The 13,208-nt window shown below is 36.1% G+C and overlaps 1 protein-coding gene across 9 annotated transcripts in view; it reads right to left on the reverse strand.

Annotated features, from left to right (window-relative positions):
* Positions 1-13,208, reverse strand: part of JMJD1C (jumonji domain containing 1C) — a 302,277-nt gene that overhangs the window by 38,241 nt on the left and 250,828 nt on the right. For 5 of the 9 annotated variants that reach the window (XM_043927017.1, XM_043927016.1, XM_043927020.1 and 2 more), the window contains 5 exons: positions 8,429-8,534; positions 6,048-6,172; positions 4,600-4,743; positions 4,320-4,506; positions 2,521-4,202 (listed from right to left, as the gene is read on the reverse strand). In XM_043927017.1, coding sequence (XP_043782952.1) covers positions 2,521-4,202; positions 4,320-4,506; positions 4,600-4,743; positions 6,048-6,172; positions 8,429-8,435 — 2,145 coding nt within the window. In that variant the 5' untranslated portion in view covers positions 8,436-8,534. Of the gene's footprint in view, positions 1-2,520; positions 4,203-4,319; positions 4,507-4,599; positions 4,744-6,047; positions 6,173-8,428; positions 8,535-9,251; positions 9,278-13,208 lie in introns of those variants that run through there. The other 4 variants (XM_043927022.1, XM_043927023.1, XM_043927021.1 and 1 more) reach the window with 3 other exon arrangements.

The following is a 13,208-nucleotide window of genomic DNA, read 5'->3' on the forward strand; positions in this document are numbered from 1 at the left end:
GTAGTTTTTCCAATGTCATAATTCATTTAGATTGGGCACAAAAATTATATTTTCAAGGCCCATTTATACTCCATTTCACTTTAAGCATGAAACCTGGAGGTGTGGAGGTACAATACAACAAAATTCATTTTTAATAGTAACATGCTGCCTTTCTCATAGTGAGTATCTGGTGACACTGATGTCTATGTTGAGACTTACAACTATCTAATCACATGCTTCAAGACTGTTTCTAACTATGACTCACTAAAACTCTTCCAGAACATGCTTTGTTGAGTTATACTGTATTGAGTCTGATATCGGGAAATCCTTTGGCTTTAACAAAGTGAATAAATTTGACATCTCAAAATGAGAATGTGAAAACAATATATCACACCAAAGATATGCTGCTATAAAATTTCTTAGACTAAAAATATACACCATAAACCTCACATAAGAAAAAAAAAAAAGTAAATACACACACACACACACACACACACACACACTGCTGCTGCTGCTAAGTCGCTTCAGTCGTGTCCGACTCTGTGCGACCCCATAGACGGCAGCCCTCCAGGCTCTGCCGTTTCTGGGATTCTCCAAGCAAGAACACTGGATGGGTTGCCATTTCCTTCTCCAATGCATGAAAGTGAAAAGTGAAAGTGAAGTCACTCAGTTGTGTCTGACTCTCTGCGACCCCATGGACTGCAGCGTACCAGGCTCCTCCATCCATGGGATTTCCCAGCCAAGAGTACTGGAGTGGGTTGCCATTGCCTTCTCTGATAAACACATTAAGATCATTCAAATATATGTGTAAAAGGTTTCAATTTTACAAGATCCAGAAATCTGAAGTTATACAGATTACAAGAGTTATTGGTATATACCTATATATACATAAAACAGAATACTGCACAGCTTAAAAAAGGGAATCCTATTACATGCTACAAGGATGAACTCTGACAACATTATGCTACAGGAAATACTGTATGAGTTCACTACATGAAGTATATAAAACAGACAATCATAGAAACAGAAAGTAGAGGTGGGTGTTAAGAACTAGGGGGAAAGGGAATTAATGTTTCATGGGCAGAATTTCAGTTTTGCAAGATGAAAAAGTTCCAGAGATCTGTTGTATAGCAATGGGAATATACTTAACACTACTAAACCGTACACTTTAAAATGGTTAAATAAATTTAATGTGTGGCTTTTATCACAATAAAAATAAATGTTAAAAAATGTGTTTTAGAAGATTTTAGAGGATACTTAAAGTGCATCCTGGTCCACGTAAAGGATTAAGTTGTTTCTTGGAGTTTAGCAGTGATCCCCAATCTCCCATTTTTTAGAATGGGGTTGGTAATGCCCTCAACAACCATTTCTTAGCATGAAAATTAATTTGGTTACCAAAACCACACAGCCCATGAAGGAATAAAAGCCCTGCACCACCATCTTCAGGAATACTCTGTCAGGCAGAAAGAATATCAGTCCCATCTTCACTCCCAAATATCAGGAATCTCCAACATTAGTGGCCTTAAGAGAACAAGGGGCTTAGGCATAGCTTGTAGTATACATCAGTGACATATCAGCTGGGAAATATAACAATTTTTCTTTTAAGAATTACTTGGTTATACATAGCAAAAGTGTTATAATTTTATATAAATTTTATATCCAGAAGTTTCACTTCGAGGAATTTACCTGAGCAAAAATGACTATGGGTATATACCATAATTAATTATGAAGACACTCATTTTTCATAATAGGAATTTTAGCAACACTTTAAGTTTACTTCTTTCAATTGGCTTAAAAAAAAAAAACAAAACAAAACAGGATTTTCTGAGATTTCAGCTTTACAGTTCCAAAGTTACTAAGCATCAAAACTTCCATAACCATTACAAAAATAATTGTTTAAAAAATTCTAGCATGGGTTTCTCTGATGACTCAGTGGTAAAGAATTCACCTGCCAATGCAGGAGACAGGGGTTTGATCCCTGGTCCAGGAAGACCCCACCTGCTAAGGAGCAATTAAGCCCATGCGCCACAACTACTGGGCTTCCCTGGTGGCTCAGCTGGTAAAGAATCAGCCTGCAATGTGGGAGACCTGGGTTCAATCTCTAGGTGGGGAAGATCCCCTGGAGAAGGGAAAGGCTACCCACTCCAGTATTCTGGCCTGGCGAATTCCATGGACTGAATAGTTGGACAAGACTGAGTGACTTTTATTTTCACCACAACTATTGAGCCTGCGCTGTAAAGTCTGGGAGCCACAACTACTGAAGCCTGAGCACCCTTAAAGCCTGTGCTTCACAACAAGAGAAGCCACTGGAATGAGAAGCCTGCACACCACAACTACGAAGTAGCCCCTGCTCTCCACAAAAGTCCATGAAGCAACGAAGAGCCAGCACAGCCATAAATAAGTAAAAGTATATGTATATAAAATTCTAGCACATTTTTGTAGTAAGAAATCTAAAAACAATTAATGGGATACTGAAAAAAGCACCTATATATATGTTGATTAATAAAAATGAGACATATGGTAAACCACAGCTTAACTTACCCTCCTTAAAGAAGGTTCAGCATTAACCGCATTTTCTGGGTGAACCCACTTAGAATGCAGACCAAGTCCTGAGTATGCATGTGTTCCATTTGGATATTGCCAAATAATTGGATAAAGTCCAAGCTGATTATATGAAGCAGATGGATGGGCTTGTCCGAGAAGATGAGGTGACTGGTGCTGTAACAACTGTTGCTGCTGCTGGTGTGCTAATGCTAAGTGGCTCAAGCTGCTGGCATGAGCAGTCTCTAGTCGTGGGTGGCCACCAAGTAAGGAGGCAGTAGGCACTCCGGGTAACACAGCAGGAAGTAAATGAGGGTGATGAACAGAATGGTGTGGACCACTAGTCAGAGGATGAGTATTAATGGTAGGTAATGGAGTTTGACTGGATGACCCAGCCAGTAAGTGGGGTGCAGGAGTTAAGGCAGGATGATGGGTACCTGGATTTAAACATGTTCTATGGGATGAAGAATGAAGAGGAAAAGGATGCTGGCCTAAGAAAGGTGAAATGTGGTTAGCTCCTGTATCTGACCCAATAAGTGCAGGATCTCTGTAAACTGTAAAATGTTCATTTTTATCAATTATTAGAGGGCTTTTTGTAGTTTCTAATGTACTGCCTCTAGTAGGAACCGGGTGAAAACTGCATCTTGATAACTCATGTTCTATCTTATTTGCTGGTCTTCTTTCACCAGCAGCTTGGCTGTTTGCATAAGTGGCTTTAGACTTTACAGAATCAGGGGAATGGTTGACTTTAGGCTTAACAACTTCAGGTGAGGGATTGGATTTTGTCTTGTGAGCATCTACGGAAATATTAAGTTTAGATTTTATAGTTTCTGGGGGTGGACTTCGCTTATGCAGCTTATCTTCCGTGACAGAAACGGCACTTAGAGAAGGTAAGTAAGAGACATACTGATTTTTCTCTTTTTCCATACTCAAGTTTTCATTTCCTGAAGAAGCATTCCTTACATTTGATTGGGTTAAATCTACTTTAACTACATCACTGACCCAGTTCTGGTCAGAATCTTGGTTTCCTGTTTCCAAGTATTTTGTATTTGCCACTGAATGTTTTGAATCACTAACACTAGGATCCATTTTCTGAAGTGTTTGAAGGCCAAAGGTACTACTTGAGGTCTCCTGAGCCACCTTTTCTGTGTTAGTGTCATTTGTAATATCAATAACACATTTTGGAGTGGGCGGTCTGGATACAAACTTCTCCTTTGGTAATAATTCCACTGTGTGTGTCTTCTCTGTATTATGTTCCTGAAGAAGTAAATCACTAGAATTATGATCAGAAAGTGTGGCCTGTTCTGATGAATGGATAATCATCTTTTCTTGACGCTGAAAGTCAACAGACTTCTGTTTCTCTGTTTCTTCATGTTTTTCATCTTCCTGTATTTGATCCCAGGGATGCTGGCTATCTATTAGTGTCTCTTCTCCTGCCTTCTCATTATTCTGAGATTTTCCTTCTTCTCCGTTTATCTTTGAAGTGTTTTTATTTTTCAACTCATTCTCTGGCTTCTGCTCTGAGGAATTACTTATTATTCTCTTATTTGAATTTTCTGAGTCACTACTCTCAGAAAAGTCTGAAACATTATCAGTTCGCAGTCTTTTCATATTTAGTTTCTTTTCATCCTCCTCAGCTTTCCTTCTTTTGTTCATCACCTGTTTTTTACCTTTAGGATTTTCTAGGAGATTAAAAAAAAAAGAACAGTTTTACCTTTCATATCAATATTAAATAAGCATATTTTAAATGAATTTTTGTTTTATCTTTTCCCATGCCCTTAAAAGTTGGTGGGTCCTACCTCCTCGTGCTATATAATCATATTTTTCCTCCTTCATCTTCTCTTCATCTGGTATACTGCTATCTGAGCCCTTCCTCTTATTTGGACGAATATTTCTTTGTTGCTGGTGTGAATTCTGTTTTGGTACAGCAGTTTGGGAGTTCATTGCTGGTCTGGGACTATTTGCTTGGGCACGTGTATAATGACCCTAAAAATAATTGATAATGACTATTTACTACCTGTTCCTAAGTAATTTAAGGGAAAATATTTTACAATTATCCATCACTAACAACATACATACGTGAACAGTGTTGCTATTTTGACTGGCACGAGACCTTCGCCGTGATGTAATGCCAATATTTTCACCTTTTAACAAAGAGTGAACAACATCATCTAGAAAGGTCATTTGAACCATAGAAGGATCGACATTCTGTGGTTCTAGTACCTAATCCATGACACAAAACAAGAACAAAATTAAATCCAATCAGCTAGCCAATATAATGATAGGTACAGTTTCTTTACTGAGTAAAGATGTTTAGAAATCAGTTTGAGATACCTAATTTGTAAGACACAGTCAGACTACAATAAATCATCTTTAATCATTAAAGATAAAATTATCTCCCAAATGTTATGAAGGTAACTGCTTCATGTTCTAACCAAAACTTAAAAAGCAAACACATCTATTGCAGGTATACCTAGAAAAACAAGGATTAGAGTTATTCAAGAATATATTGCCAAGTCATAATATGTATTTCAAAAATAAAAAGTAATTTTCAGAAAACAGCTGTAAAATAAAACAGGAAGGTAAAGCATGATGGGAATTCCCTGGTACGTCAATGGTTAGGACTCCTTGCTTTTACTGCTAGCCTGGGTTCAACCCCTGGTCGGAGAACTAGATCCTGCAAGCTGCACAGAGTGGCCAAAAGAGAAAATAGAGCATGGGAAGCAGAAAAGGACAAAAACTGTATAAATGAATAGTAATCTTGAAAAATCAGGTTAGAGAAAGAACTGTTTTAAAAACTGAAGGCAATTTTGTGCTTCAGTGAGGTCAAACTTTGTTAGCTTTTAAGGAAATAAATTATACATTTAGCATTTTGATGAAAATTTTAACCAAAGCATCTGCATTGTTTATAGAGGGAGTTATTATTTATTCAGATACCCTCCACAACCCATTCAAGCAGGAATATGCAAATATCTATTTTCTGGGGGGTAAATATAGTACAGCTTTAAAAGACTTGAAATTAAGAATTTAATTTCAGACTGTTGCTTAAAACTCCTATGAAATTCATATCCATAACATTCTCCATATTCACTATAAAACTTAAGAGGAGTAAAACAACTCTGAAATTGAATGTAAAAAGAACTTTAGAGTACATTTAAGTTTTCATTTGTGAAAAGAAACCATTTGGGAAATATCTTTTATTACTGGAGAGACAGAAAAGCTAAGACTTTAAGAAAGTTTTACCTGACTTAAGGATAAACAAAAAAAAAGACTGAACAATTAAGAGAGTCTGACGCCTCCATTTCAGGGACTGATTTTCTCAGTGCTGAAATAAGTTTGGCATCACTATCTTGTTGTAACTTCAAGTGAACTCTATGTAACATCATATAAATGTGAACTTCTTAGGATTATATGACTGCAAAAAACCTAGAGATGGAAAATAGTATCAATCTGTTGATCCACCGGCGTGGGGGGGAATGGAGTATGTGAATTGCAAACAGTTTCTTTTCCAAAACTGGATTATTTACCTGATCATTCATAACGATCATGGTGCGAGTGAAGAGATCATGATGAGTAATTATGCCAGTAAACCACTGGGTGGCAGAGTCTTGTCTATATACTCTCACTCTGTATCCATTCAAGGAATAAGGACCTTAAAAAAAACAAAAAACCACACACACATCATACACGACTTCATGGATGAAATGAAAAGGTAATGTGGAACTTGATGTATGAGCCTTTTAGTTGCTAAAACTTTTACCATAAGCAATTACAAATTTTGATTCCTGCAACAGTTTGGAAAACCTGCCAAAGTCTTAAAACATGCAGAAACTGTTAACTGAATTTATAAATATGACAGTAAAATGCCATAATGGTGTACTTTTGGATTAAATTCACGTTGTAAGACAACAATATCTATATGTATATATAAGTATCTTTCAGAAAATAGGCAATGATTACATAATAAAAGATATATGCATATATCTGTATATATTTAAATATGTCAACAGAATAGAGATAAAAAAATGTCTTCAATTCACAGGTACTAAAATGTATCAAATATTTGAAAGTTTAAGAAGAATTGTGAGGGATGGAAACTAGTACATTTTATTAATGATAGTATTATACATTAACAATTTACAAAATGCTTTCACAATTTACAAATGCTCATTTAATCTTCTCCAACTCTGAGGTATTTTCCTGTTTATAAACATTAAGAAAGTGAGGTTGATAGGTTAAATAAATTTTTAAGTGAAAGAGCTAGGACTGAATTTATTTTTCCGATTCCTAGGTTGATGCCTTTTCTTCTAGAGTTAAGACATTTAGCACATCAATGAATGGTTTAATGTTTTCCAGTTTTTAAAAAACTATGCCAGCAACAGTCTAAATATATCAAACTAACAGGTCTGTAGAAAGTATTCCATATTACTTGTAAATTAAAACATATTCATACCTATAATCAGTTATACAAACTATAGCCTTAGAATTTCTAACTATGGAAGAAATAGACTCCAAATTAGTTTTTCTGAATGGAATATTGTAAAAGCTTACAGAAAAACTCCAAATACACCAATTTTCAACTCCCATCAGGACACTACCTTAACGGTCTTGTTCTACCACCAAATGCAATCTGGAGTCAGCCTCAAATAATTCTGTTTAGGATGGAATGGACTACTGCCTGAATCATTTCATCTCTAAGAATATGACAAGGAAAAAGGGTTACTTAAAAAAATAGTAGCCTGGTGTCTTCAATAAAGTGCAAAGAAAGAAAGGAAGAAAAAAAAAGAGGTCATATCAACCAGTCAATTTGTGGACATTTTTTGGGTCCCAGATTAAAAATAAGTAAAAAGTAAAAATCAAGTCTGTGAAAAATCAATGAAGACATTTATGAGGCAAATGAAAACGTGAACCCGAGTAATCATTATTTGAGGAACTATTAATTTTCAGCATAATAATAGTATGGTGTCTGTTTAAAAACAGAAGACAGCAATGTCTTAAAATTGATGGTAATAAATAACAGATGGGGCAGAATCTATCAAGATTTCATTTTACAGTCGTTGGGGCTGAGAGAATATTTCAGTGAACTTTTATGTGCCTATTTCTATATATGTTTCACATCCTCCATATTAAAATTTTTAAAAATATTTAGCCTAACAAGAATGTAGTTAAGTAGATGATTTGCTATTAAAAAAAACATTCAAAGAAAGGAAGCCACAACTTTTGAGATTATCTCTATTAGTGCTTAAATTAAATGGCATGGAAGCTGAGGCTGAGATAAACATGGGAATTTAACAAGATTACCTTTTAAAAACATTCAACCAAATATTGATACTGCATGTCGTATTGGTCCAGTTTCAGTTCAATTTCACAAAAAGCTTATGTTTTTAATACATGGTTTTACTGACAGGAAAAGAAATCATTTAGAATCATAAAATCTCAACTGAAGACAAGCTTATATCTTACTAAAAAAAGGAAACAAAACTAAGACTAGTATTGTGGTCATTGCTGAGGAAGGCAAACTGAAATAAGCCACTTTTATCAGATATCAACAGCATTCTTCAAAGGAAATCAACTGTGGCTTTGGGCAACTCTCCACAGAAAACAATGCTTCCTTCTCCAGGAAGGACACACCTAAAGCATTCTGTAATATGGAAATTTTCCTATCAACAAAACACCTGTGTGGTCGTAATTTTATTCCAGGCATTTAGCTCAAATTAGTAAACTAGTGAAGTTATCATGTTCCTATTGAAATTATTCTGATTTTGCTATTACTTTGTGGCCTGTATATAATTGAAAATATTAGACTGGGTCTTCTATTTATACTGTATGTAACTAAACAACCAAAAGCAAACGAGAAATTGCCCAGTTCAAAAAACAAAAATATTAACGCATAACTCAAAACAGTTACCTTGCATAAAAATCTCCTGAACCTTTTGTTCCTTTACCCAGACTTTCACTTCTTCCTGAAGTTGCGGGTTGTCCCTGAGAACTGGGTTTAGGCTGTCTATGTCGTCCTAGAATTACAGATTAAGAGAAAGGTCCATGGTTACGCTGTCCTAACATTAATGTTACCAACCTTCCTTCCTATATGTTCTAAGGACTGAAGAAAATTCCTTTATCTAAATGTATGCAAAAATGCAAATTCGTAAGTTATAGTTCATTAGCAATAACATAACAACAGAGCCTAAGAAATAAATCCATGGTAAGATTTGATCTTTGACAAGAACGTATTAAGGAAAAACCTGAAATCTACTGATGTGTTCTCTAACTGCAAGCCTTATATAAGTCACCTTTTTAAGGGTTTCACTGTTAGAAGCAATATACAAACCAAATAGCTTCAGGTCATGTAACGTTGGTAGCAAACAAATCAAGTTGAATATTTGGGGAGCAATACATACATACATAGATGAGCTGTCCTCTCCCCACTATACCTAAAACATTAGTTTTAAACAAGTCATTGTTTGACAAGACAAGCCACTGTCTTGATTTAAACACCATCAAACTCAGTTCTACTCAAACTCATCTGACCAGTAACTTCACTGATAAAAGTTTTATTTTTTCAAGCCTAAAACATTAGTTTTAAATAAGTCATTATTTGACAAGACAAGCCACTGTCCTGATTTAAACACCATCAAAGTCAGTTCTACTCAAACTCATCTGACCAGTAATTTCACTGATAAAAGTTTTATTTTTTCAAGCCAGTGTCAAAGCATCCAGGCAATTTAAATTACGTTATTGATGATATTATCCTCATAACAGGGTGGATCTAGACACAGAAACAACCGGTTCTCTCTCCTTGGAGATGTGAATCACACAGTCACATGGTTTCCCACAATCTGTTGGTCCCCCGATGGACTCTTTGACATTCTGTTCTCTCTCAAAGCACCTCTGCTGCTCCTGCATTTGAGATCAGCGGCAGGAGCCCTAGAGTAGAGCTGGGAAGAACAACAAAGCAGCACTGTCAATTTGGCGGCCCTTTTAAAAGTGGACTAGCAGATCATGGAAACCAGCGAACAGAAAGGAGCTACAAGAAGAAACTTTTATCTGGTGAATAAAAATAATTTGGCAATTTGGAAATGCCAAAAAAGGGCTGAAGAGTACAAAGAATCCCTAATCAAGCAGGTCATATTTCATTCTTTAAAGTTTATCCAAATAAAGCAATTTTCTTCTTACTTCATCACTGCTTTAAGGACCACTCTGCATTTCTGGAATAATATTGTGGTAAACACTGATACTTTGTTTATACCTAGTGAACACCAACAAACAAAACTAATAGACTTTTAAACTTATCACCTATGCTCTCCTTGGAAAATATACAAAAATGTTGCTTCACAGCAGAAGCAAATACTGGAGTGGAAAGATGATACACAAAAAAGTAGGTAAAATCTGTCATAGGGGCAACTGGGGAAGCCCAGACCATGACCTGTCTTCCTTTCTGTAAAGAAACTTCCTAACACTCCCTTTTCTCCATTCCACTTTAATAATACACTGCACATTGAGTGAATCTCATTACTTGAGTAACAGAAAATACCATGGGGAGTTTAGACTCTAACCCTCTTGATGCACCCGAGGTGACAGTGAAGTCCATGACAGACAAAACACAGGAAACTTTCTGTTTCCCAAGGAAAACAATTACCATTTCCAGACAGTTTCGACAGATACCAAGTTATTTCTCACTTTATCTTCCATACACAGATCCAAACTTAACTCCTTGGAGTCAAACACAAGCCTAATCATTTTCCTACATGATGGTCCTTCAAACGTTGAGTTATGGTTTTATGTTTCCACAGCTTGAAGTCTGCTCTAGTTTCAACGCCTATCTTTATCATGATTGTTCTTCTTACTCTTATTCTAGACACTTAACTAGCATGAAGACGTTGAGCACACAGAAAATTCACACAATTACATGGGTATCACAGCTGACTTATATGAAATTTACTTTTAGTGTACTGCTGCCAAGCCTTTATATTTTGGGGAGGGGAACAGTATAAACTGCTATTAAAGCAGCACTGCCAATACTTTGTAGACAAGTACAGGCAGGATTTATAAAATCAGTTTCCTATACAGAAATTTTTATAATTAAAACTACTGACATGTAAGTTTTGCTCAGTATTTATTTATGTTTTATTTATTCAACAGGTTAGGCTTCCCTGGTGGCTCAGCTGTAAAGAATCCACCTGACAATGCAGAAAACTCAGGTTGGATCCCCTGGAAAAGGAAATAGCAACTCACTGCAGTATTCTTGCCTGGCAAATCCCTTGTACAGAGGAGCCTGGTGGGCTACAGTCCATGGGGTTGCAAAAGCATCGGACACAACTTAGTGACTAAACCTTTTTTTTCCCCCCAATTCAACAGACTGAAAAAAAGAGCTATGTTTCCAAAATCATTAGACAGCAGTTATCATCTTAATAATGACCCATTCATTTCTAGGGAAAACAAAGTGTACTATTAAAAGTTGATAGTAAAAAAAAAAAAAATTGATAGTATCAGTCTACTTACTCAAATAACCTTATATAAGTTCAAGTTTCTATGTATCAATTTCCTCATCGTTTTAAGTGGGGTTACTAATATCTCTCTTCATATTAACGAGTATGTTTTTATAATAATTTTAAAAATTTTCAGAAAACAGTCTTAACACATTCATTCTAATTTAACCAGGTACTGACATTCCATTTACATATTTATGAGTTAATTATGAAATTAAAACCCATGAAAATTACCCCAATACAACGCCTGACTATGACAGTCATATTGTTGCTGAAATCTTGCTCTACATATAGTGCTTTATAAGTTAGAGACATTTTTATTGTTCTTAAAATTCTTATAAGCCTGGTTTCAGTTTTGATCCTCAGATGCACATGATTACCTTTTTTTTAGCCTTCTGTCTTGTCACCAACCATTCCCACTTGATGGGAATGTATCTGGAGAAAAGGCCACATGATCTCTCCGAGTCCATTCAATGCCTAAGGACACCCTGCTTCCTTTACTTGCATCCCACAGACTATTTTCCCTTCTCCTATTCACTGCAGCAACTCTCTCCAGAGTTGATGAGATGTTCACCTCCCTACGTACCCTACCTATCCTGAATGGTCTGTCATTGTCTTTGCCTTTGAAATCCTTTCCCTTCCTCTCTTTAAATAATAATGGGGCTAGATTATACCCAAAGCTCACCACCTGATGTGAAGAACTCACTCACTGGAAAACACCCCGCCCTGGGAAAGATTGAAGGCAGGAGGAGAAGGGGACAATAGAGGATGAGATGGTTGGATGGCATCACCAACACGATAGGAGTCTGAGCAAGGTCCAGGAGCTGGTGATGGACAGGGAAGCCTGGCGTGCTGCAGCCCATGGGGCAAAGAGTTGGACACGACTGAGTGACTGGACTGAACTGAATGTAAGCTCCTTCCGAGCAGGGACAGTGTTTCCTGTATGTTCTCTCTTGTGCTTAGTGCACTGTAAATGCTCAATAAATAATGACGATGAGAGGCAGTCAGTCTTGATGCCAAGAGTGAGAAACTGAAATCTTCCCCCACCCCAGAAAGAGGTATTTCTGTAGAACTGTAATCATCATTACCATTTTAAAGAGGCTCACAAAAGAATAAAAGATCAAATCTTGTTAAGTTTTAGCAGGTTGCCAAATGAAGTTTCTCCCCCCATTTATTGACATAATGTTGTGAAAGTGTAAAAAGAAAAAATGAGATACAAGGCGATAATGCAGACTCACAGAGAAGGGCATAGTAATCATAAATTACTAATAAATATTCACTATCTTTGACAGAATGCAACTAACAAATTCAGCTGTGCCTTGAGCTTTTCATTAACTGCAATTACCCCCCTCAACAATTTCATATTATATAACTACAATAATACGTATTCATTAATCTCCTCTCCCCAGACAGTGAAGGAATAGCACTCTCTGTGAATATTCTCCATAAACTCCATCCAATGTATTAATTACACAAGTTACAACCTCCAGCAAATGACTAATGGGAAAAAAGAAAATCAGTGCAGCAAGATCTGCTGTACTAGAAATTTATATAGAAAATATGGGAAAGTTCTAAACAATGCCTTAAGTGAAGTTCTAGACTATATTTATTGCTCAGTTGTGTGCTGTTACTTTCCTCCTTTTGAAAAGACAGAGGTTAGCTTTAATCGAGTATTAGTGACATCTTAACATAATTAATAAAAAAGAAAAATAGCTAACAAGATTGTGCATTTACTATGGCAGATACTATGGATGCTTTCCAAACCTATGAATTTTTGTAGAGCTGAGATTATTATACCCCTTCACGTATTATACACAGAGAGGTCCATGGTTATAGTCAGGATGTGACGGAGAGAGCTAGCGCTTGAATGTAGTTCTGACTCTAAACCCCAGCCTCTTCACTTATTCTGCTTTCTCATGAACTAGTGTTAACGAAAAGGCAAAAATAATCGTCTATTTACTGTCACTGCCATTCAAAATCTGACATATTTCTTTCATTTTATGGAAGAGGTGAAAGATAATATCTTAAGTCAGATGGGTCAAAAGCAAAGAATTCAACATTAGGTGGAAGTTATCTTTCTATACAACCTTATATTGGCCATGTGAATTTCTGCATATAGAAACAGTCTAACACTCATCAAACAGAAAAGACTTAGGATGTTAAATTCATGCCATCTTATAACAAAAAAGGATAAAAGAAAGA

This window comes from Cervus elaphus, chromosome 15 (assembly GCF_910594005.1).
Source record: "Cervus elaphus chromosome 15, mCerEla1.1, whole genome shotgun sequence".
NCBI classification, from domain to species: domain Eukaryota; kingdom Metazoa; phylum Chordata; class Mammalia; order Artiodactyla; family Cervidae; genus Cervus; species Cervus elaphus.